The following is a 27120-nucleotide window of genomic DNA, read 5'->3' on the forward strand; positions in this document are numbered from 1 at the left end:
GAATTGCTGATTTGAGTATCTATTTCATGTAGTGTTGATCTAAAGTTTTATATTGAATTTATAATCTACTAACTTTCAAAAATTTTCCAACAGTGTTAGCCCACATTATTTAAAATGTTTTCTGTCTTTTGAATAACTTTAGCTCTTGAGAATTAATGGATATGTGTAGAGAGACAATTTTGAAAGCTATGTCCTAAACCCCAGACACATATTCTTCAAAGATTAATCATATTACTTTAGACTTAAAAAAAAAAAAAAAAGGGTCCTGCTATATTACATAGTTGAAGGAAGAGAGTGTTGGGAAAAGAATAAATATATCCATAAAATTCAGGAAGTTTCTGAGAAGAATAATCAATACAGAGATATAAGAAGCAAAAATTTTGAAATAATTCATGGACGTGCCTCATAAAACATCAGATGAATGCAACAGAATCTTTGGGGGTGGAAGGAGGGATTTTGCCTTCAGACAGTCACGTTTTGCGTATTTGCGACTGATAACTCATTTGGATGTTGCTTCTTTTCCTGATCTCAAACTGTTGGTGAGCAACTCATGGTTGTTTCATTTCAGTTTATTTTTTGCTGAATGACTGCTGCTATTGGTTGATCTCTTGGTTGTTCATGTTCACTTTGTTACTCTTGATTCTAAATTAAAACCTGCTTTGACTACCCACGCAACAAATCAGCATGACAACAGAGAGCAAACACTTTGTACACTGTGCAGTACTCAGTAACAGAAAAAGAAATATCTGAGAAAACACTGAAGTTTACTTGGTTGGTTGGGGGTATTTTATATATATTCATGTGAATATTTGTGCTGCACCTTGTTGTACACTTTAATTTAAGGCTAGGACAAAATCTTTCCTTAAGAAAGTTCCTGTGGCTACTCATTGTGTTTCTTACTATGATTTCCCAAAAATGATTGCTCAAAGCTCAAGAAAGAGGATTTTATCTATTATTTTCTACTATATGAAAAAAAAATAAGCCTATTCTCAACAATATGCACCTAGCAGATTTGATAACCATCATGCCATGTCTACATATACTGATATACATATACTGATAACATGAGACACTTTTTAATGGTTTTGTTAACTGGTGTATGAGCCAATAGAACAATGAGTTGTCTTTAGAAGTATTTAGAGGAAAAGTCAATTATCGTAAGACCTTGATGAAGGTCTTAACTGAAGTTCATAAGGTTATTTGAAACATTTTAATGACTTGAGAGTGATAGAAAACACCTTTTTTCTGTAGTATATAAACAACCCTATCTACGAGAACCATCTCTAATAATACTGGCACTTTTTAATAGAGCGTGTTGAATTCTTAATTCTGGTATTGTAAGTGAATATAGTGGGTACCTCACTGAAAGAGAATGAAAATCAACAGACTTGAATGCATAAAAAAAAAAGCTGAATTTACATCAAATTTATGGGTTTGAAAGGAAATTCATACTACTTATAGGACAAATCAGAGCGTCTGAGATTTTTTTTCCTGGTAATAGTGGTTATGTAAGAACAGTGCACATTCTTCATAAGCCAATAAACGTGTAAGAGATGCTTTAAAAACATTTTATTTCTTTTAGTTTAATCTTCAAGAAGTTGCGGAACAAATGTCAAAGACAATATTGTTTGCCACTAAAGAGATTCAACATTTTCTAAGATGCTGTAATTTCAGCATGTAGTAGTATTTAGATTTCCATTTACACAAACAAATGCACTATAATGTCAAGATGGATCCTAGATCCAAATGTAAAATTAGTACTCAATCCAAAGTTTTTCAAAATAGGCCCTGGGGTTTGGGTTGGAGTTCAGTGTGCTTTATACGTAGCACATTTTTTCACATAAACCACATTTTATAAACCAAAAAGAACAGACATATATACACGTTTCATCATTTTCTATTCTAAAGAATAGATAACTGACAACTGTAACAAAACCAATTATGTTATATTGCTATGAGCATAAAACACAGCTGTACTTCCCAATTTAAAGGAATGGGAAAAAATGAATGACTGCTTTTATGCAATATTTTTCTGTTTACTGTGGATCTTCTCCATTAAAAAGTCCTGAACTTATAAAAAGAAAACAATGGTTCAGATATTATCAGCATTAACAAGAAAAAGAAATCCCAGGGGCAGGGGAAGGATATATATATATATAGTTAATGAAGCTAATATTTGGTGATAGGGATCTCGTTTAACAGGTTTTACTCTGACATGATGGGGAAAGAAAACCAGTAATTAAATGAGTTTATGAGGCACAATTAAAATAGTAATACTACTACTACTACTACTGCATTAGTCATCATTTAAGCAAAATATTCACAAAACTTGTCATGTTCATATGCTATTTAAAATGCCATGTCTTTAGCAAGGAAATGTATTTCAGAATATTTGTCTAGATTTGTTTATTTGTAGAAATTATTGCATTATTTCTCAATACAGTATCTCTATATTTAATACATGGAATTTTTTGTCCCTTTAAGAGTGGAACTGGTTAAAAATTAAATGATAGAGATTAGATACATTTTCTTCAAAAATTTTCCGTTTTAATATGGCCCAAAAGAATAATTGCCATTACAAATTGGGTGGGAATTAATCACATCACAATAGTCTGCTTAAACCATAATCACAAGCAGTTTAGTATCTATATATGCTACCAGAAAAGAGATGCAGGCATTATAATCTGTGATCTGAATTGTTCTCTGTGTCTGTCTTTCTCCATAGGAACTGAAGAAACCACAATTCAGTGATGATGGTGCCCAGTTTGGGCACATGGGCTGTTAAGGGTTTCTGCAGCCTGAGCTCATTGAAACAAACACAGGTGAAGGCAGGCAATACAGACGGAAAAAAAAGGAAAAGGAAAAAAAAGGTCTATAGCAAGGAAAAAAGTGAGATGAACGAGGTCTGGATTCATTCCACTTAACTTGAGATAGCCTGCTAAGTTAAGATCATCAGTCACTCTAGGCTCCCTGCACAGAAAAACAAATTAGAGGTAGGAACCTTCATAAGGCAGTTTACCCCACCTAAGAACCAAGTCATCTTCTGGTGGTATGTCTCACACTGTTAAGCATAGGGACAGCCCTTGCTCCCAGATAAAGTATGCCATTTTATTCCTGTAGGGGTCCTTCAGCTTAACTAAAAGAGGGGCAAAGTATTAAGACATAGAAATTAATAGCTGGGGTATCAGAAAGAAATTAAGAGCATGAACAGGAAAAGATTAAACACAAGTTAATCACCATGGAAGAGAAAAATCATCAAGAGGAAACTGAAGAACCAAAGAAAAATGCAACAAATCACAAAGAATTCAAAACAAGAAAAATGTTTTCTTTCTATTTATAAATTCAAATCAGCAGAGATGGCACTGATGGTGTGAATTAAGAGGCCATATTGCATTTATTATTTTTTATATTATTTTTAAGTTGCAGTAGGCTGGAATAGCTCTAGCTAATTGGCAAATGTCTGTCCACACATCACATGTGGTTTGATGAGATATAAAGGTGATTTCAATATGCTGGGACTTGTAATATTTCACAAATCCCAACTTATGGCCAAAAAACCTACATCCATCCAGACAGGCAACAATTCTCTAAGCACCCAGACCCTACTGAGAAATTCACGTGAACAACCTTTGTGAAATATGTATATTCACTTATTAAAAAAGAGGTGGGGGGAAAAGTGTGCAGAAAATCAAAAACCATCTTGAACTAATCTTTAAGCCATTTATGGTAACATGGGTAAACAAATAATTCAATGTTCATTATTTGCTGAGCCATGTACATCTTGTTAAATAGAAGGATAATATACTCCAGTTCCCCTTTTGAGCAGAACACTCTCTTTGACTTGGAATTTGGGCAGCTACTAAACACACTTAATTTACACAGGCTATCTGAGATGTTAAATGAACCATAAAGGGCAGATGACAGAGGCAAATAATCCTTTTCCCTGAATGTGCCGAGTTTCAGGGTCTTGGTCTCCCTTTCACACTGATGCAGCGTGTGACACTGGAGGACCTGGCTATCACTTTCTATAAATGGCTTAACCTTCAGCTTTGTGTGGTCTGTCTAGTGCTATACCCTGACAATTAAAGAAAATCAATATCTGGCACTTCAATGCTGAAAACATGGAGCCCACTTTGGAGGTAAATAATTAGTTCAGAAATGCTTCAGGCAATAATTAACCAAACTAGACTTATTAAGAACACTTGCCTACAGCATTTTTCCTTTTCAGAGGTGTTTAATATCAATCACATAAGTTCTAAATGATTTAGATTTAAGCATTTCAGCTTCTAACAGTGTTATAATTAACACTGACTGGTTACCCTTTTACACAATAAATTATTCTCAAATCACCACGCCTTAGTGAAGCTTTAGACCTCATGCTCATTTATTTCAGTCTAAAAAGACAGAAGCACATAAATTATTTGATTCAGAAACCTCTGATTTACATTTCTATTTAATTCTCATGGAGAGGGGTGATTGTTTTATATGTTTCTCTTTGAATCACAGATTATACATTTGATTATACAACACACTTGCACAAAGAATTCCCATGTAAGTCACTGAGCATGAGAGTGAAAGGCTAACATCCTTGGCTGTCTGTGAGATTTTTTCCACTGCCTTTAGAAGGAATAGGAACTTATGGAAGACTCTTATGGTGAAGTCCAATGATGTGTCCAACATATTTCAAGTTTACGTCATTTGACTCAGTGACACAAAAGAAAAAATGTCCTTCCTGTTGGCTAGATACATTACGGCTCAATAGCTGGCTGGAAAGAGAGAGTGGGAAGAGAAGAGGTAATTTTTGTCAGACTAGATATCTGTATTTTTCATGAGCAACTGTTGAATTATTATCCAGCTGAGGGTTTAGCAATTGCTCAACTTTGAAAGCATTCCTGCTGAAGCTATACTCCTGTTGAAGTCAGCAATTCTTCTAAAGTTCTAAAAGACATGTAAATATTTTTCAGGATCTGGGCCTCTGTGTATGTTCTGTTGCTGTTAACACTGGAAAACTAACATTATGAAGGCAGAAAAGATGCTTCATACTTCTGGGTGCAGTAGTGCTGTGGACTAAAGTGGACTCAAACTATGATCCCACCACCATTCTCGTGCAAGTAAATTACAAGAGCAGAACAAGAGATTTTTCACAAGGCTGGGCTTGGGGCCTGTATGTGTGTGTGCATGCACGTGTGTGTGCTCAGAAATCCATCCTTCGCCTTTAAAATTCTATGGAAAACACTTACACTAGAACATTTACACTAACAAAAGGAAAGAACAATCCTATACCCCAGTTTTGTAATTAAACAAACTGGTCATCTGCAGCCCCTCTGAGATCAGTGGAGGGAATTACAGAATCTCCATAGAGAATACTATCCTTTTTTCTCCTCTAATTGAACTGCTTGATGGATAAAATTAGTATTGTATGTAATCTGTCTTCTTCAGTGCCTCATGAATTTTATGGGTAGAAAAGTACACTTCATCTTGCAATGCTTTAAAAAACCCAAACACTGTAGGAATTACCAGCCATGGATTGCTTTCTATATTTCATAGAATCTATATCATCCATTTAACAGTGTAAAGGTGACTAGTCAGGAAAGTCAAACACAGAATCATAATATTTTACCTTATAAAGCAAAGTGCATAAACCAGGACATTATGGAAATTGAGACACTCTAAACTAATGAAGAAGAGAATTGTCCTGCTTTATTTTACCTACCAATCTTGAAATGTAGAAGTGCAAATAATGCAAGCAAGGTATCTGATTTAAGTTACGCACGGAAGCTTCCTGTATGGTCTCTACAAAGAGATTCAGTTGTCTGGCCATTGGCACATATCCTACACTAGAATACATAACTTATCTTCTGGAGTTGATTTATTGGCTGTAAAAGGGTTATTAGAAGCTTATAGTATGGGCAAATTGTGGCCTCATTTTAGTAGTATAGAATGCAAGCAGCTACATATACAGTTTTATAAACTGTCATAAGTCACCAGAAATTAAGCTGATGATTTATAAGCAGTTCACAGGGCCAAATGCTGGTGTCTCCCTTAGGATAAGGTAAATTGTTCTCAGGACACTATTAACAGTACTTACATATTCTCTACTAACTATATGGGAAGGTCTGAAAAAAATTACCTGTGTTTGAGGCAGTTAAAGACAAGGCAAAAGAATCCTCAAGATGCCTAACTTTCAGGCATATAAATTTAGATAAGACAAACTTTATCTATCAGTTATTTCACACTAGACCTTTCTCTGCCCATTATCTTGTAATTTCTTTTATATGACTGCCATATCACATGGTTCCTATTTTTACTTAGTTCTTCCAGTTTTATGTCACTGACCTCACGTACATCAACACTCACATTATATTAACAGTGTGAATGTTTAATTTTCTTTCCATGTATTTAAATTTTAAAGGTTAATTCAGTTGCAATACTTTAGGCTACGTCTATAAGACGTTTAATGAAACAATCTATTTCAGAGTAGAATTATTTAAGTGATTTTTATTTATTTTCAGAAATTGAGGTATAACAGGAGCAAAACTTTTAAAAATGTCAATATTTATTTATTTTTTATAAAAATTCCACCAAGGATGTAAAGTATTCATTTAGTCAGTATGTTCTATAGATATTTGGGGTAAAAATCATAAGGTGGGTATATACTTGCCTTCTCTAAGATCACAGATTTGAGTTCAGTATAAGAGCAGAAAATATTAAAGAGAAAACATGCAGTCACCTGAAATATGGTAAAAACACTCCATGGAGAATAAAATAAGTTTGCAAATGAATTGTTGTAAGATTTTTGTTGAAGGCCAGGCTTACAAGAAAATAAAGTCAAGTGGTGCATTTTATTATTTCAGACCCATTACAACATCACAGGTAGATGGTACCCTTACGGTGAAAACAGATTGATTAATTTTCCATACACTCCAATATTTTTATATTGATCTTCACCTTATTTGTGTTCTTTTGCCTTTCATGGATTGTTTACCACAGGAAGTTTGGCACACCATTTTTAGTGGTACTCCTTTGCTCAGTGTAGAACTTACATCACTATGACAAGCATTTCATTCTGGTTTTAATGACTTAAAGGAAATCTAAACTGAAGAATGAAATCACAGCTCTTTTCAGAATCATTCATCTGAAGTCTTAGACATTTTAGACACAGTCAGACAACTTCCAAAATATTTGATTGGTTTCCACATATTTTTTCCATTTCTTTGCAAACATCCTGCCCTCTAGGGACATTTTTAATTCTCCGTAAACATTGCACCTCATTCAATAAATGTTTGCTCTGTTGTGCTGAAAAAAGTGAAGACCTTAACACTGAGGGAATAGAACATTGACGGTCTAGAAGTAGGATGTCATTCAAACTAGAGGAAGATGAGGAAATGGAAGTGGAGGAAATAACTTTACTGCAGATAATATTTCTTGTTTCTGTATGACCACAAGTCATCCTTAATAACATTTTAACAAGAAACAATCATACAAGCCTCTGCACAATTGGGATAAGAGCTCAGTCTAACTAAAACAAACATTAGCATGAAGGAGAATTTTATTATCACCCTCGAGACTGTGAACTGCAAGTTTTTGGACAATAAAGGTTACATTCACGTCTTCTCAATAAATTGCCTGCTGTACGACAGGAAGATTTCCACTAGAGTTTGCCTAGCTTTATTTTGAAACTACATTCATGGAAATTTATTATAAAAATGATGGCGTTTAGATGCCTTTAATGTAAAAACGTCCCACAAGTATTTAATGTCTGAATTGTCCAACATTTTTTCAGGTATTCAGGTGATGTTTCTATGCTTGAAATCAAAGATGTATTTTATTTAAAGATATCCCACAGTTAGTATTTCAGATACATTTATATTTTTTTGTCACTTTTTGAATATGCTGTCTCATGACCACCTATTAATTAGGGAACTAAATGAAGAATTTAGAGCATCCTATATCTCAACTGACCTTGTGTGTATCAGTGGAAAAGCAACAGGACACATGCTTGAGATCAAATTATTGGCATTTTCTCTGACATGTTAGCGGTGGTGAGGAAAGCAGATGGAAAAAACCATATTAGATATTGATCCCTTTCTCATTCCTGCATATCCTTTAATTAGATTTAGATTGTAAACAATGCTATTGTATCTTGTGACAGTATGCGTGAAATGATGGCCTGAACTGTATCTATGTATACTTTGAAATATTAGTCAAATTGAGTGCTTGGAAATTTTATGCATTAGAAATATATGCTTTTAGTCATGTTGCAAATTTTCTTAAAAATTAACATTTAAAAAAAAATTAGAATGCCCTTTTGAATGCTTTATGAAGGAATATACTAACCTCTCTTTTAAGGAAAGGAAGTAAAGAAACACATATAAGGATGTGCTGTTAAAGTTTATATTCCAAGTATGCAGACAATGCAAACTAGCCAAGACACCAACAGGTCAGAATTTCTGCCCTTTTGTTAGGCCATGGCTGTCACTGCAGCTGCATCAGCATCTGCCAAGCCAATACCATGCCAATGAGCAAACATGCTCCTCCATTTTACACACACAATGGTACCTCACAAAATTATCCTTCACAAAGCTTATGTGAGTTCAGCAGTTTTTCAGCTTAGATCTGTTGTCACACAGGAATTGCTCTCCGATTGTAAAACCAGCTCTCTCCTATTGTAGACCACATCAACATATTACTGATCCCAGGCTCCTATGTTTTGCCAGAACAGCAGCAGCTGAGCAGTCTGCATAATTCCCCTGCATGCTTTGAATTCTGGAGGGGCCTATTAACAAGAGATCTGTGTTGTGAGATGCAATTACACTACATAGGGTGCTATGCCAGGTCCTGGCACACTGGTGATACTAGATATAGGTTATTAAGACAGCCTGGATTCAGGAATTTTGTGCAGAGAGACAAGAATTTCACACAGAGACAGCTCTGGATTTGTTCGCTTCACATCACTTTGTTCCATTAATCTCAAAAGACCACTTCAATGTTGTTCAAAACAAATACAAAAAAATATGCACCTGAGATGAAATATAATGTTACATGTAAATAAATTTACTGATTTGGATTTCCCATTCTGTTAGGTAGTGGTGCAGAGTAGCAATGAAGTACACTCTTCTCAGTGGTGGCAAGCAGGACAAGAAGCAAACTGAATAAAATAAAATTCCATTTTAAAAAAAGAAGTTCTGTTTTATTATTACTTTTTACTGGTAGGATCATCAAACAGTGGAATAAATTGCTGAGAGAGGTTGTGAACTCTTCACTGTTGAAAGCACTCAAAACTGACTGATCAAGATCCCGAGAAACCTGCTGTAGTTGACAATATCCACCAGTCCCTGCCAAGCTCAGCTCTTCTGCCAAAAGACATACATATTAGTGAATTAGTCAGCTGATTTTTAAGATATAATAATAATAATATATATATTCACTTTGAAGAGAATTGCATGTATATGCTGGTGCCAGACCTTCCAATTCCTACTAGAGCATAAAAACTGGATATTTATTTTTTTAAAAAGTGGGTTACACTCCACCATGATAGGATAGATCAAAAACTCAGCATGCCACACATGAGTTACAAAGATTTCTGCTCAAGGCTATCTAGTGAAAAAAAAAAAAAGCAGTTTCTTGAGATTTAGTGAATCCACTTTTTTTTTCATTTAAAATATGATTCATTGCACTCTGTTCCACATACCATGCAATCTACTTCTCTGTTCCTTTCTACCAAAGCAAGACCAAACCTAAGTTTTACAAAGGATTTTGGAGGAGGGCAGAAGGTGGAGAAGAAGATAGAAAGAGGTTGATCCAGTGATTTCTGATATGGACTACCTATCGCTATTGACTTCTCAGCATATGGATACAGCAATGGGCAGCAGTAATAAATCTTAAAATAAACTCAATGAGATGGTCTGAATGGAATAATCTTAATGGAGTGACTCGTCTTCAGTAAACACAAGCCACTGAGAAGTCATGGATTGCAACTCTTTATTAGTAAGTGTACTGAGGTTTTCCATTGCCTGCAATCTGCAGTCAAAGTACTTCTAAAGCCTCAGATATCTGGAGCTGGCTGTACAAGGGAGCAAATACAATGTCAAAGGCATTTGCTTTTCCTTATTTAATCCACTGAAAATGCAATTATCCCCAGAGACAGGAGATGAAAGAGACTTGGGAAAAGGGAATTTTTCTCAGTCTTATTGTCAAGGGACTGTCTTGTCAGGCTCTATTGGCTTCACTAATTTACTTATTTCCTAATATTCTTCAGACCTCAGCACCTTTGTTAAGAAACAGTACTGTACCTTTTACATTTATTTCTGTAGTTTGAAAATTAACTTTTTTTTAAAGTTGTGACTTAAGTGGCTTTGAGGATCAGTGGAGTTTTGGTTTGGGTTTTTTGATTGTTTTGGGGGGTTTGTTTGTTTAGCTTTGGTTGTTTAGTTTTATTTTTAAAGACAGTGGCTATTAAAATGTGCTGGATTAGAGACTAAATCCCTTGTATTGCAATTAATGAAGAAAGATGTCAGTGTAAAAAAACCCCCAAACAATTACAAAGAAAAAAAAAAAGGGGCTTCCAGGGGCCTCAGTGATGAGGATCTAGGTCTGTCCATGGCCAGCTCCACCCAGCTGAGCCCCTTGGCCAAGATGGGAGCACCAGTGGAAAAACAGACTTAAGAAAGGTCAAAATACTGCACAGTAGTGAAAAGTGAGGTAAAAAACTGTAAGAAACAGCCCTTCAGACACGTAGGTCAATGAAGAAGTGGAGTGGAGGTGCTGCAGTTGCCAGAGCTGAGATTTACCTGCAGCCTGTGGAGGAGACCATGGTGGAGCAGATGTTTCCCTGCAGCCCTTGGAGAGACTCTGCTGTAGTAGATATCCACACTGTAGCCTGTGGGAGATGACACATTGGATGGTGTACATGGATATCCTGGTTTTGGCCAGGACAGTGAATTTTTCCACTGTAACTGTGAGGGGGCAGAGGCCAGAGCCGTGTGGGTGTGTGGAGGTTGTTATTCTGTACCACTTACTTCACTGCCAGGGAGCAAAAGTAAGGGATTCTCACTTCCAAGGAGGGGAGTGTGGCTTGCGGTCATGAAGAAAAAAGTGGCATGTGGAGGATCTGCCACCATTTCATTCATTGTCTCAGGGGTCACATGGGGCTGGGTTGGTCTCTTTTTGTATACTTTTGTTATTAATGTTGTTTTCGTTCCTGTTTGTTTTCTTGTCTGGATGTTGTTTCCAGTAAATTGTTCTCATCACAGCTCGAGATCTCTCTTTTGTCTCTCTCACCAGAGGGGATGGGGACAGGGAGAAGCTCAAGCTCGTGGTTTGCATTTTACTGGAAAAACTTAATTAGGGAATACCAATACTAAACCACCACAGTGGATATGGTCTGAAGGAACTGTGGCCTGTGGCAGACCCACACAGAACTGGTTTTCCCTTGAGAACTGCAGCCCACTGGAAGGAACTGTGCTGAAGCAAGGAAATGTCTCAGGAGGCAAGAACAGTAAAGAGGTTGTTATGGACTCAGCACTATCCTCACATCCCATACCCTCCTTGAGGACAGGAGGAGGAGGAGTTTAGAATGAAGTAGTGAAGTTGAACTTTGGGAAAAAGAAGAGAGAGAAGGTGATCTTTAAATATTGTCTTTTTTTCTTACTATCCCCTATGTTTTGATTGTTGATACATTGGACAAATTCTCTCAACTTCAGTCAGTTTTTCTCTTAAGATTAATTCATAAGTTATCTCCCTGTGCCTGTCTCATTTTCTCCCCCTGTTCTGTTGAGGAGCATGAGGCCAAGATTAACCCACCATGTGTATAAAATCCAAATCAAGTTACCTTGAATACCAGGAGCAGCAATATTTTTGAATACGTTGTCAAAATGTAGCTAGAAAGACTCTGTGAAGAGTCTGTATGGTTGTACAGTATGTGCAGTACAGGAAGAATCACACTAAAAGTACCCAACTTTTGTTAACAGTAGCATAGAAGATGTGAAGACAATGTTTCTCTTGCAAATATCAGCATCTCCAAAAGGTCAGAACAACCCTCACATATGAAAGACTAAATATTTCTACCTCTACCACTTAAACTCTATAGATTGTATCTCTGAATTTTTTTACCCATGTTGATATCACAGCTCCTGAGCGTAACATCTATGAGAGCAAGAAAGACAGTAAGCTCAAACCAGACAGTGTCCTTCACTTTCTATATATATACACACATACATTTATATAATATATTTAAGATAAAACTATTAACAAAATGATAAAGTTATCCTTTACCTGTGCCCAGATTATCCCATGGTTTTTCCTTTTTAATTATCTATTTTCACATCATTTTAAGCCAAGAATGAGGTTGTAATCCAGGACTTGAAATACGAAAGAGTATTTGGTCTTTCAGTTCATATGACACATATTTAATATCATACCGCATTTCCAAGTAGCAGAGAGGTCAAGGTGTCTCATTACATAAGGGCACTTTGATGTTTCAATTGGTGCTGTGAGGTTGTAGCATTTCAATACTTGTACACTTTTTAACTCACGTTTATTTAAGACCTGCTAATGGGATTAGAGAGTTATGATGCTTCCTGGCAGTAGGTATATTGTCCTGTAGATTTTTGCAGATCTTCTATTAAAGGGAGTTACACACTGGAGTACCAATGTCTATTAATACGAATAGCAGCTTCCACAAACAGTCTTCTAAACAGCAATTTGGGTGTCCTAAAGCTTTCTAGTCATTCAGGAGAAATGACTCTGATGTCAACACTTTAGCAGCAGAGAAACATCCATTCCTCTATAAGCACTCACAAGAGACTCTCAAGCAAGACCTTTTTTTTGTTTTAGTTAGTGGAAATGTCTTCTATTCTTGAGCCTATTAACTTGTAACAATAGAAATAATAGGAGCTGAGACAGGTGTAGAAAGTTTAATTCTCTTCTTCCTTGCGAGCCTCAAATTTAAAAAGGGAGTTCAAAATTCATGATAAAAAAGGTTATTAAAATTCATGAATGCTAGTATAATATAATTTTGATCTGCACAGTTTTTCAGGGATTGTTGTCAGTTTCTATTCCACTGTTAGCCATCATTAACAGCAAATATGACAGATACACTAATGAAATCGATTTGGTCATGTTATCAATTTAATCCAAAAATGTAACCCCATTTTATTACCTTGTAAGTTATAAAGGCTTATAGGCTAATGTCATCTGTCACTGTAAGAGTTCTCCGCCGAACTTCTTAATAAATAAATGTATGTTTATTTTTTTATATTTTGAATTAATTACTTCAATACAGCAGTAATGCTGGTTTAGCTCATGGTAGGACTGAAATATTGGTCAATGCACTCTAGTAAGGGAAACTTTTCAGTGAAAGGAATATAGCAATACAGTATTGCCCTGGAACCTTGCTACAGCTCGGCAATAGATAACTGTGCAGCAATATTCCCTGCAGCCAACTCACTGTCTAAGAAACTAATACAATCCTCAAGCCTCTGTAAGAGTTGTGCCTTGTTGTAAGGAAGTTTTTTTAAGGTACAATGAAAGCAGGATTGTCCTCAAACACATACCTCTCTCATTAATAACATTAGAAAGCTCAACAAGATACTCCTCCTTGTAGATGGCAGTATTTTTTTTTTGAGCATTTATTATCTGATGAAACTACTTTATAGCTTTTATATTGTGTTTGGAAAAATAACAGACCAAGCTACGTATCATTATGACAGGTGTCACCAGATAGCATCATTAGAAACAGACTTCTGAATTATTTCACTGCGCGATTAAATATTTAAACTTGGGAAACTTCTCAACTATGAACATAAGCTTAGGCATTATCTTTAAAAATGGAATGAGAAGCAATGTTTTTACCTCCAGTTCGAGTTTGTTCTCAAGGAAGAATTGGTTTTGGAGCACAGAAATATACTGTTGGATGTGAATAGTTGTTTTACAAGCTGTTTGCCTTGTTTCCAGACCCAAGGCATCTTTACAAGTAAGTAGAAAGTCAACAAGCTTTACCATGCATCTATCTAGATTTTTTAATTCTTCACAAGACAGTAAAAGAATGATAAAAGACTTCTGAAAAAGCAAAATTTTCTTTTTTTAACTGGAGAGAGATACTGAAGAAATCTTTCATTCCTGTTCTCAGAAAGCCATTCAAATTGCAGTGATTTCAGATTATGCATCCTATACAAAATCCCCTCAAGAGTAGCAAACCTGAGGGCCAGTTGCCACCTGGCATACAAGCACTCAGCTAGAGGCAGTATCATGACATGGGCTTTTAGTTGGTACTGCACCACACACTGCCAAACCCACACCAGTAGCCAATAAATAATTCCTTTAGAACTGCTGGTAACCATTGCAGTGGGTATGTCTGCACAGCACTACAGGCTGCAACAATGGGAGAAAAAGGACAGGAGAGGAAGCTTGCTGAGTTTGTCAAACTGCCTAAGGAGACTACAGTTACCATCTAAATAATACAAAGTGATCATGTCATGGAGTCAGCGACAAATCTTCTTCCAATAACATTTTGTTAATCTACGAAGAACAAGTAATGAAGTACAGGAAACTCTAACCTGATGCATACAATTAAATACAAAGTTTTCACAACAACTTTTCTCTCTAACTTGCTGTATTTATCTTTGAGTTTAGACAGTTTTCATGTGTTCCTGGTTTGGAAGAAGCTCTACAGCAATGCATGTATGTTTCTGGAAGAGCCTCCTTTTCATGAACAAGGTGTGGTCATTTGCTCAAGAACTGTCTGTGTCATTTCTGGGGGTGTTAGTTTCCTGTGCACAGTGAGGTCATTGTTATTTACTCAGCTAGAATTTCTGCCCATCCAGAGCTCACCCTCATTTGATTTGTTTTGCATGAGCTGCAAGATACATTATCACTGTCATTTTGCTCTCTTCAAAATTCTGAGAAGAAACAAATATGCCCGTGGAGAAAACCAAGTGCTGCATAGCTACATTGAGGCAGAAATTGTAAGTTGTGCCAAATTAAACATAATTTTGTTCAAGCACCAATATATACTTTTTTATTGTTTGCTAATAGCATGTCATTTAGGCTTCTATGTCTTGAAGTTGCAGTCCATGTTGAATTTCTGCTCTGGAGGCTGCTTTAGTACATCTTTGTAGAAGTGAATGGAGAATGTGGACAGAACTAGCCCGCAATAATTTTCATCTATCCATGTGGAGATTGTCTGCATATACAGGAAGAAATATATGACCCTTGCACTTGCTTTAGTCATTGTGATGGGAAGGCTCTCTTTACTGCCACCGGGGCTCTGTGAGCTGTTTTGTGCAATGTGTTTGTACGTTAACAGCTGTGTCAGGCTTCTACTACCCAATTTTTGTTAGCACCTTCACAACTCAGTACAAAATTCTTGTTGACAGCTGATGTCAACCTTTCCTGTCATTATAGCCTCTGCCTGAGGTGGGTGACAAGTATTGTTATGCCTGTGTGAGAACCCATACTAAGCCACCTGTCTCTCTTCCTGGGTACATAGAAATGTACACATCAGCTTCTTCCAGTGCAGGGAAGGAAGACAGACACTTGCTCACAGTGCTTTATACAATGGCTTTGAGGTAGTGCTCAAGCTCCTTAGGTAGTGTAAACTGCTCTCAGCACATGCTAACGTTGTTCCTTCTGTTATGTCAGACCCTATACTCCTAACATAAACACCTTTGGAGTTTCTACTCCTAAACAAAGATCTTTGCAGAGATTTTCTTTTTTCATACTAGATTTTGGTGTGGTTTTTGGTTTTTTGGGGTTTTTTTACATTAAAAGTCCTTACTGCTTTCCATTTTTTTTACTGTATCTGTTCTTTGCATGCTATTTATTAATATTTTTAGTAAAACTGGTTTTTGATTATATGCTAATCAACTTTGTTCATTTGCACAGGTCTTTTTGCATCACTGCGGCACAATATAGTGTTTTAGTGTCACTTTCACTAGCCTGATAGTGGCAATATCAAACCTAGAAAATTGTGGGCATGGTCTGTCCAAGCCAGATGTGGAGGACATCAATGCCATGAGCACATTGTGCTTTGTGACTACAAATATAAATCGTAAGTGTCCTCCAATGGCTTGCTGGAGCTCTGAAAAGGCATAACTAACATAGGATTACCATATGAAAACAGTGACTTGACCTAGGCACTGACTAGCTTGAAAACAACATTAGTATCTATTTCAAGAGCAGAAGTTATTTTCCACATATTTCCTAAAATTTGACATAATTGAAGCCACAATTACTTTGATGGTGTAAGAAATGATAAATTGACACTCCTGATTTTCAGTTTTCCATTTTCTGTTAATATTTGGTGATTCATTTTGCCTCTGCATATCTTCATATGCCTCCCATATCTTCACTAATCTGTGTAATTTACTGATACTAACAAACCGTGCAATCTCAGTATTCATATTTCATTCATAGTCAAAAGCAGTACAGGAACTTGTGTCGATCCTCCCACAGAATGGCTCATTATTAGTTACTGTCTATTCTGGCTTATTGCAATTTCTACTTTTTAGTTTAGTTTCCATTTTTTAGTTTATATTTAGTAAGTGACAGAATTGCCTTTTATATATTACCCACGGGTCTCCAAGTTTAATGGGATTTATATCTCAAAAGAAGACAACCACATTATCAGTAAAATTCTCATCTCTGCAGTTAAAATAATGTTTCCTTTCTTATTTCCCTGTTTCAAATAATACTCCTTTTGACTCCCCTAGCATGTACTGAATACTAAAAAGCACTTATTAAACACTAAATACTCTGAAATGAAAAAAATATTTTTCTCTGGTCTTGGTTGGGTTTTTTTGCAGTTTCTTTCTTGAACTCCTTTCTCTACTCAAGCCCCAGTTTGAAATCAGAAGTCGAATATCGTGCTTTCTGTCCATCTTTATTTGCCTAAGCCCAGTGTGAGATTCATTACTTCAGTAGGATCAAATCTGTTATGTCAGAAAAAAATAGTCAACACATTCCTGTCTTTGGTCGTTACTCATATAACATCCAGCATCATACAAAGATGCTTAAAAGAAAATGCTTTCTTATGTATTTATATTTTTTTAATTGGAATAGGTACTGCATATATGTAGGTTTATGTGATGAAACAGCTGGTTCTGGGTGCGGTTTTCTCCCTTGAATAAATATAATAAATATTTCAATTTAGGTTTGGGTTGGTTTGTTTGTTTTTTCGGAGTTTTTTTGGCTTCTTGTGCTACATCCACTGCTGGCTTGTTCATTTCTTCTTTCCACTAGTTCAGTTGCCCAGTCAGTCAGTGCTGTGATTTTCCTGTCAACCAATCATTTACCACCTTTTAGTTCAGCTGTTCTTCATAGCTACAGAGGCTTTTCAGACACAGAGTTGAATTCCTTATTTTCTTCTGGAAACTCTAATTAGTAATCAGGATTGTGATGAGTAGGCTATATGAGATAGTAAGTGCCTGGGTTAAAGATTTATGCAACAGCACATGGGTGCAATTTCAGTAAACAAGTGAATGATTGAGGATTCCACATAAAACCTGAGCTGCTGCTAAGAAGAAATGAATTGACAAAAAAAAAAAAAAAAGCTAAAAGCATAATTATGAAATTGGTGAATGATGTATCACATTGATTGCTACAGTGTGCTAATGTTTGCTCCATTTGATATCCCAGATATTAAAAGCAGTACTTAAATGTGTCTTTGCCTGGGCTAACAGAAAGCTAAATTGAAGCTTTTTTCAAAAAATTTTTAAAGGTTTACTGCATTTCTAGAGGTTGTTTTTATTAGTCTATTATGTGTTTTTATGTATTATTCTGTTTCCTTTCAAGCATGTTTTGAAAAAGTTACTTGTGTGCAAGTTGAGAAATGACGGATATTTAATAGCATTCAAATAAGACATTATCTTCTGTCTTTCAAATTCTGCTTTTGAAGAGGCACATAAAATACTTTCAGAAACAAACAAGTTTTTTTTTTATGTAACTTAGTTTTGTAAAATTAAGGTTAACAATATTCTGAAAACATATTGTTCCTGAGAGAGAAACATTTCACCACTGCTCTTAGAGTAGTAATTCACAGTGACAAAGGCAGCCAGTGTATTTAGTTTTCTTAAAACAGTACATTCTGGGGGAGGACGGAAAAGCACAAAACACATTTTAAGTGCCTTGAAGTGTCTGTTGTACAAAAGAGACTCAGAAACTAGAATGCATCTCTGAAGAGTAATCAGAATCTTTTTCCTTTATAGATCTTATCCAGAGTAAGCCTTATAACCATGTATATCTACTCTTTTTTGAGTATTTAAATATTTAGAAAACAAAAACATAAGGTTGCATATTCAGAACTGATTGGAATGTAGATTTTAGAATCATTTTAGAATGATTTTAGATGTAAAGAATTCAGATGTCCAGTCATAGATTCTCTTGTTCCTGGAAGATCCATTTTCCAGAAAATAAATGACCTTAATACGATCTGTGACTGACCACACCAAAATGAAAGTACCCAAGACATAAAAAAGGAAGGGTAAAACTTCAAAACACAGCTCATGTCCTCAATTTCCAATTCCATCTTTCTCTCTGTGCTCCCACCTTACTTATCATCTGGTGAAATTCCTTTGGTGACGTCATGCTCAGGGAACAAGTCTCACTTATAAAAGGATTTTCTTTATTTTTCATAATTTAGCTGAACCAACACAAAACTGAATACTGTAAAGCAACAAAAAGGATGTAACAACTTTCATTTTTTTCTGTGTTTGCTAAATAAGGCTACTAAGCTCCCTTTAAAATAAATCCAAACAGAGAGTTGGTAGAGTGAGGGATCTGGCTCTTGAGGTCTACATGTACAGTAAATGTATTTACCATCATTTATTGCATGACATTTTAAACCTGACATTGGTCATTTATAGTGCAGTCAGTCCATAACACTTTACAAGTGGCTGGGCTTAAATTGCTACTTTGATACTGGTCAAAATCCTATGATTAAATAAGAATTTTGTAGATATTTATTTTACTTGAAGACAAAATGATCCATAGTTCACATTTTCCTGCAACCGCTGCATTAAATAAGCCTCAATGTTTGAGTAGGCTTTAAAAAAAATTCTTTAATCAACTTTTCATTTTTGTACCTTTCATCTATGGTCACTTGAATAATCTCTATATATTTTTCTTTAGTAGAATAGAACTAGCATAACACTAAAAGTTAATTGGAGTATTAGGTAGTATACTTGAAACCAAAATACATTTGCCAGGAAGAAATTAAGCTCCCTTGTTGATTGTATCATACCAATATGTACCAAACTTATATGCCAAAAGGTACAGTAAAAGGGAACAAGGTTTTGTTTCTGTTTTATCATAATTTCTCCCTTGTCTATGCTGTCTTTGCTAAATTTTCACTAACCAATAATGCTGAAAAAGTGGGCTTTCTAACAATGAGGTAAAACACTGAAAATGGGATAAGGAACAGGCTTCAAACAGACCCTTACATAAAAGAAGGGAAGGGAAGGGAAGGGAAGGGAAGGGAAGGGAAGGGAAGGGAAGGGAAGGAAGGAAGGAAGGAAGGCCTTGCTATGAAGAGCAAAGAGTAAAATATTTTACACTCTATTTTTATCAGTACATAAAGACAAAAAAATAAAAATAAAATAAAAATAAAAAATGCCTTCCAACAGTGCAATGGTTGAATGCATTTATGTAATATAAACAACATTATTCTTTGCTTTTTCTACACAGTCCTCTCTGGTCATGCTTTACATCCAGAATGTCCCAATGGAAGAAAGCAAACGACACCGGTCACTTCAGAGACAACTGAAGTAATAAAACACAACTTAACTCTGAACCACTTTTCATAACTGTCAGAGTTATCACGTTAATTGTTAAATAGGATTTTCTACAAATATACAACATATAAAAACTGTTAAATATATAACTTTAGGCTTTTCAAAATACATTTAATGATCTCTTTCAAACAAGTGTTACTTTTGTTTTCTCTTTAATTTGCTTTCTGGTGCTAAATGGTGTATCAGATGAGACATAGGCCACAGATGACCAAACATGCTCTTTGCAAATACTGTATTATCCAACTTTAACTATCAAAAATGGAACTGTAGAAGAGGCATGTTTAACTGGTTAAAACGGAAAATGATTTTAGTACGAGAAAGTCAATCTAAGTACAGAGGAATAAAGGTGCCGTGTCGACAGTTTGTGTTCTTTTTGTCCAAGTTTTTCAAACATAGGTAATTTTCTCTCAGTGCTCCGTTATGTTCTCTTGAACATGGCATTTCAAGAGCAGGTCTCTGAGTTAGTTTTTACTTCAGCTTTCCATAAAGACTTCTGCTGGACAACATTTCAGCTTTGTGAAAGCTGGAATCATGTCTTTGTGGAGACCTCCTTCAATTTAATGACATAACTCTGTTAAGAGTAAGATTGTGTCCACTTTAAAATAGATTTTGCTCTTTGGTCTATTGTAAATACTGAAAGTATAAGAAAATAAAAGCAATTCAGACAGTTTAGGGCACAAGAAGAGTTTCTCTTTTGCACCTCAGTCTCCTCCCATAGGCAAAACAGTCTTCTCTAAGGCTGATTGGGATGATACTCTTCATTGTAGCAGACTCTTCGGATTGAAACATGTAGGTAACAGCAAGTCCAGCAGTGGTGTATAACGCAGATGAAATGTTAACCATGAACTTTTTTGTATTGCTAATGCCCAAGCATATCTCTTTTTCTATATTCCTTAGTCCAGTGATCCTTAGAATGGTAGAACAAACTTTAGCTCATAATGCAGAGGAATTATGCTGTCATTCATGAGATACAGAGAAACAGACAGTTGGGTTGATGACATATAACGGATGATGATCAACAGCAGTGAAACTTGACTAAGTTAAGTAGCTCACAGAGAGCCTAAACCACTCCTACGAGGATTCTGTGTTGCTGCATTTGTCAGGAGACCTGTAAATCAATAAGAACAAATGAGTCAGTGTTTTAATTTGCAATTCTGCTTATCTTTGCTGTCCATTATTACAAAATACACTGTACTGAGATTTTTCAAGGAGACAATTAATTTGAAGATATTTATTTTGCACAGAATTTTCCCTGAGAAAGAAGCATATGAAAAAGCCTATATTTTTATTATAAAACGTTTATGCTTTAATAATTATTTCCAATAAATTATAACTTATAATAACTTCAATGCCATCCACTTTTTACTAAGCTTCTTGCACGTTCTTTCTCATAAAAATCACAGAATGTTCTTTTACACACATTAAAGTTACAAATAACAATGTCTAATACACATGGTGATTAAGATTACTTTTAATTTTTATGTTTAGGATGTAATGAACAATGGACATGAAAACCATGAACATATATTAAAAATGCAAAGATGTTTGTACTGGAGACTTTTCTGCAGTTAAGTTTCCAAAGAGCACTAGAGTGTGCCTAATTTAATCAATACTGCCCTCTAGCGATGCTATTACAAGTGCAAAATAATGTAAATAATGGCTATTAATAGTCAATCTAATCAGAAAATTGTTTTAGTTACGTACCAGAAACAAACAAAACAAAACAAAAAAAATCCCAACAAAATGCAAGATAATAAAAACAGGCAAAGTACTGCCCAATGAACCTGTTGCAAAGAAAATTGAATGGAAGCAGTATTTTGAAAGAGAAACAGAACCAAAGTTCACACCATTAAAGAAATCAAAAGTACTGGAAGACAGCAAAAGCACAAATGAGAAAATAACAACCGATTTATACAACAAAGAGCCAGCTACTCATGCTCACCCAAAATATGAGTTTAGAAATGGTTTAAAAAATACACAGATGCTGTATGCTCCAAAATGTTGTGGGGTATATTAAGAAAGCATGATTGCTACAAAATGCTGTTTGAATTTTCAAAAAATTATCTTCTGCTTTGGCATTTCTCTGTCTCCAAGTAGTCAGAACTGTTATTACTGATGGAAATACCATGCAAAACTCCAGAAAATACTTAACAGTGAATGTAAAAGCAAAACAAACAACAAAATCAAATTCAATTGGTTTAAGCCATATATTAAATATTGCATTTTTAACCTAATCTTCAGAGCTGTACATGAAAAAAAATCTGCCTCCAAATCAATTTAGTGACAGCTTGAAACATATGGATCTCTATATATATGCATGTAGAAAGAAAGAAAGAGAGAGAGAGAGAGAGGCAGATAGATAGATAGATGAATACTTTCCTTACAAGGCATAAAGTGTATGTCATAGATTTCTGCTTTTGTCCTCTCACCTTTTCCAGGAAAAAACACCCCAGAAATCTTGCAAACAGCCTTTCCTTTTCGGACTAGTGATCAGATCTCCAAACCACATGGCCTCAGACAGGCTGAAGGCAAAAAACCTGGTTGATTATTGTGATATATTCCCCTTCTTAAATATACTTTCAGCAAGAGAAATTAAAGTTTTGCTTCTATTAATTTTACTCTTTCCCCTTTAAACTCTTTCTTGGGCTTCCTGATATGCCCCCTATTTTTCTTCCCATTAGAAAAGAACACAACTTTAAAGGTAGTAATACTTTTTAAGGTTGCAAGACACAAAGCAAACAATTTATGGTTTATTAGGTCTGAAAGTAAACTACTATGTGTTAAGAATTAGCTTGACATAGATCCATCTTTCCTTTATCATGCTGGAATGGCCCACAGCTAAAAGCAACAGCGTAAACTGCTGATGGACTGTATGTTCAGAGTTTTCATAGTGTACTTCTCTACCATATTGGTCCCAGGATGAAGAGAGAATTCAGGTACAACAACATACATTCATAGATACCTGCTGCTTTGTCATTTTATGGGGATAAAAGCTTCCTTCCTTCCTTGCTATCCCTGTCTCCACTTTAAACACCCCTGCTGCATGAATATGGTATTAACACTTTAAAAGAAGACGAGAAGCGAGGAGAAAATTATGCACTTTAAAAATGCTGAGGAAGGGCATAGAGCAGGCTTGAAATAAAGTGATGACAGGAAGAGGAACAGATTAGAGAACAGGAGGTGAATTTACAACTCTGGACAATGACAGGAGAAAATGAAAGTGGGAAAAATGCATAGGTTAGCCAGGGAAGTATAAACATCACTTATTAATGAAGGCATGAAAAAGAAGTAAGATAGGTAATAACAGATAGAAAGGAGAGAGAAAATAAGAGAGAGCATGATGAGTCCAGAGAAGAGGAAGAGAATGCACACCTACCCTCCCACCTCCTGTTTTTTCCCTTTCGTTCCTCATTACAGGTAAATAAATCACTCCCCAGAAAAACAGACAGATCAAATAAGAGAAAAGAGGGACTCCTAAAAAAAAATAAAAAGGACTTGTTTACTATTTATAGTAATAGTTCAATCCATAGAATAGAATCATTGAATCAGTTAGGTTGAAAAATACTTTTAAGACCATCACGTCCAACCCAGTGCTGCCAAGTCCACCACTAAACCATGTCCATAAGGACCACATATATACATCTTTTAAATACTTCCACAGATGGTGATTCAATCACTTCCCTGTGTAGCCTCTTCCAAGACTTACAACCCTTTTAGCAAAGAAATTTTGACTAATATCCAATATAAACCTCCCCAGTGCAACTTGAGGCTGATTTCACTCATTCTGTCACTTGTTACTTGGGAAAACAGACTGACCCCCTTCTGGCTACAATCTCCTTTCAGAGTGGTAAGGTGTCTCCTGAGCCTCCTTTTCTCCAGGCTGAACAACCTCAGCTCCCTCAGCCACTCCGCAAAAATCTTGTGCTCCAGACCCTTCCCCAGCTCCGTTGCTCTTCTCTGGACATGCTCCAGCACCTCAATGTCTTTCTTGTAAGTGAGGGGCCCAAAACTGAACATGGGATTTGAGGTGTGGCCTCACCAGTGCCAAGTACAGGGGGACAATCACCACCCGGTCCTGCTGACCACACTATTATGGAAACAAGCCCGAATTCCATTGGCTTTTCTGGCCGCCTGGGTACATGCTGGCTCATGTTCAGCTGCTATTGACCAGCACTCTCAGGTCCTTTACTGTTGGGTCGTTTTACACCTGCTCTTCCCCTGTAGCACCGCATGGGGTTGTTGTGACCCAAGTGCAGGACACACCACTTCACCTTGTAGAACCTCCTATACTTGTCCTTGACCCACTGATCCAGCCTGTCCAGAGCCCACTGCAGAATCTTTCTACCCTCCAGCAGATAAACACTTCCACCCAACTTGGTGTCATCTGTGAACTGACTGAGGGTGCACTCAATCCCCCTGTCCAGATCATTGGCTGAGATATTAAGCAGAACTGGCCCCAATACTAAGCCCTGGGGAACACCACGAGTGACTGTAAGCCAGTGAGATTTAATTCTACTCACCACCACTCTCTCGGCTCAGCCATCCAGTATTTTTTTATCCAGTGAGAGGTGCACCTATCAAAGCAGCCAATTTCTCCAGGAGAATGCTTTGGAAAACAGTGTCAAAGGCTTTACTAAAGTTCAGGTAGACAACATCCATAGCCTTTCCCTCATCCACTGAGTAAGCTGCCTTGGCATTAGATGAGGTTGGTCTAGCAGGTCAATGCCTTTCATAAACCCATGCTGGCTAGGTCTGATCCCCTGGTTGTTCTGCATGTGCCATAGGATGACACTCAAGATGATCTGCTCCATGACCTTCCCTGGCACCAAAGTCAGACTGAAAGGCCTGTAGTCTGCTCTCTGGAAGTCCAAGGTGGCAGTTCTGCTGACCTCCCTCTTTCCTTCTCTAAGAATTGAAAACGTGAATCAAAATGCATGAGAAGCCACTTCCCTGACAGGCAAGTTTTAAGTAAAATGGTGCTCTTGATGAGTGTTTGGCAGCAATTTTTAGAAAACCATTTAGGTCATGAGATTGCAATAATAACTGCAACTTAAATAACTATTTACATAAAACTGCTTCAAAGCCTGGGAAATTTGTTTTCACATTGTTTTGGTTCTTTTTTTCCCTTCACTCAGGATATTTGTAGCAGCATCAAATTAAAGAAGGCCTGGGTACCAATCACATAGGACAACATTTTCTATTCTGTTCATACATAGAACTCATGTCAGTTCTAGGTACCAATGCACATCTGTTTGCCACTGACTTCAGTGAAATCAGAATTTTTTCCTAGTGCTTCAGACAGCATGTTCTGCTTCCTTTGGGAGGAGCCAAATATTTGGGCTGTAAGTTTGAGTTTCTTCAAATTTGAGGTACTGAATGGGAATCTAGTACCAGAGATTAAAATACTACTGTATGTGTTCTGATGGTTTACATGGTGGAAGTCCAAGCCCCTGCATGTTCCACAGGAATCTGCTCAAGAGGAAAACAAATTTTCCTGCTAATAATCCAAAGCATAAAAAACAATACCGTTCACATAACCATATATATCTTACTGTTGTTTTTGGTGACTTGAATATGTCTTGAGAGTGTTTGGCTTATTAGAGCAATTATAACACAGTCCACTTAATTTGTCTTACTCTGGAGGGAGTAGAATAAGGGTCAGTCCATCTCCAACTGTGCCCTAATGGCATGTAAAATATTTCATTGGTTAATTTTTATGGTCAAGAAGAAAGGAAAAAAAGTTATGTAAGTCATCTTGAGAAGATAAGGATATATGATGCTTTGCTGACTTACACAGGCTTTCCACCCAAAGAACCCCCCATAAAACCCTCTCTTTCTCTCAGTGTAGTATCTAGGATTTAACCGAGTGACAAAAATGTTTGAATTTCTCATCACAAACCAGAAAGTTGAGCCAGGCTTACTGCAAGTGGCAAGTATTTTCAGAGTTAGGATTGAGTTTCAAGTATGTCTGTCCTGACCTTTTACTTCATGTGGAATCCACATAAATACCAACAATTCCATGTCAAGCCTGATAAAACTTTAGCAGTTGCATCTGCTTTTTACTTGGTGTTTTCTGAATAAAAATAAGAGTGCACCAAAGTTGTTATTTTTGCTACAGTAGCCAAGTCCTCTTAGATGACTACCTGTTGCAGTCACACTGGCACTCTGTGAACTCTGAACTACCTATCATGTTTCCAGAATTGATTTCTGGAAATTTTCTGGGTACCTACAAAGAAATTGGTCATAGAAAAGATGTTTCAGTGTACTTAACAGCTGAACTACTTGTCTAAATTGTGTGTTTTACACTTTCAACTACAGTCTTATGCCTCTGCAAGTTTTAGGATTCTGTACGGCATCCATCAGTGCAAACAGCTTTTTTTTGTTTGGGTTCTATTTGACAAAGATAGTTCACAGAGATGGATGCAGGTTGGACAAGTCTCCGACTCACAAATCTACTCATAATAAAAACAGTTCCAAACCTTTTACCAACTGACTGCAAGTCAGATAAACAGCATGTCTTCCCTCTGCTTATGTGGCTCTCAGTTCTAGGTCCCTAAACAACTAAGCATGTATGATGCAGAGAGAAAGATGTAAAAGCATTAAAATGCTCAAGGAAAACCTTACACTGCCTTGCAAGATACCTCCTGCTTTATGGGAATAAAAATGTAAATTTCTGGTGGTGATCCAAGGAGTAGAAATGACCTGTTGCATTCATAAGAACTGCCATATTCCCTCCTGAAAATTTATTCTGTTTTCCTCCCTTCTTCCCCCTTTCTCCATGCTGTTCATAAACGCAAACTGAATTGCTTAGTCTTCAGAAAAAAAAAAAAAAAGGCAAGTTAATCTAACGCTAAAGTATCTGCAGCTATTAGGAATAACAAAAAGAAACATGAAAGCTACCCTCCTTAATGCTGTATTCTGTCTCACTGAGCTAGCCGCAGGAAACACAATTTCAAACCACAGTACCTGCAGAACTAGGAGTTATAAGATTGAACAAATTTAGTGTCTGTGCTTCTGGGTGAATATTTATAAAAAGAAGTCTAATGTATTAGGCAGCGTATATGCAGGTATATTTTCCTGTTCTGCACTCCAACAAAGTAGCATTCCTGAGTTACAAATAGCAGAATCCCATTATCAGCCACCTTAAAAAAACACATGCCTTTTTCTTTTAACATCCATTGTTTGTTTCTTTTCACACCCACTATTCAAACCAGACACAGAAAGAAGTGTTTATTTCAAATCTGAGACTCTTTGCAGATTATTTTTTCCCAATAATTATTTTAATATCAATCTCTCTTGAAAGAAACCCCAAAAGTCTCATTTCCCCTTAAAT

General features: G+C 36.3%; 1 protein-coding gene across 7 annotated transcripts in view; it reads right to left on the bottom strand.

The window, feature by feature from the left end:
* Positions 1-27120, bottom strand: part of TAFA5 (TAFA chemokine like family member 5) — a 525365-nt gene that overhangs the window by 96151 nt on the left and 402094 nt on the right. For 2 of the 7 annotated variants that reach the window (XR_006014445.1, XR_006014448.1), the window contains 2 exons: positions 22217-22309; positions 18599-20895 (listed from right to left, as the gene is read on the bottom strand). The exons of 2 other annotated variants lie outside the window; for them this stretch is intronic. Coding sequence is in view for 1 of the 5 variants with exons in the window: in XM_042018264.1 (XP_041874198.1) it covers positions 20887-20895 (9 nt within the window). In the remaining 4 variants the exon portion in view is untranslated. Of the gene's footprint in view, positions 1-18598; positions 20896-22216; positions 22310-23163; positions 23262-27120 lie in introns of those variants that run through there. 3 more of the 7 variants (XR_006014446.1, XR_006014447.1, XM_042018264.1) reach the window with 3 other exon arrangements.

This window comes from Corvus kubaryi, unplaced genomic scaffold (genome assembly GCF_017639235.1).
Source record: "Corvus kubaryi isolate FWS band 111438036 unplaced genomic scaffold, C.kubaryi_AGA036_p1.0 137, whole genome shotgun sequence".
NCBI classification, from domain to species: Eukaryota; Metazoa; Chordata; class Aves; order Passeriformes; family Corvidae; genus Corvus; species Corvus kubaryi.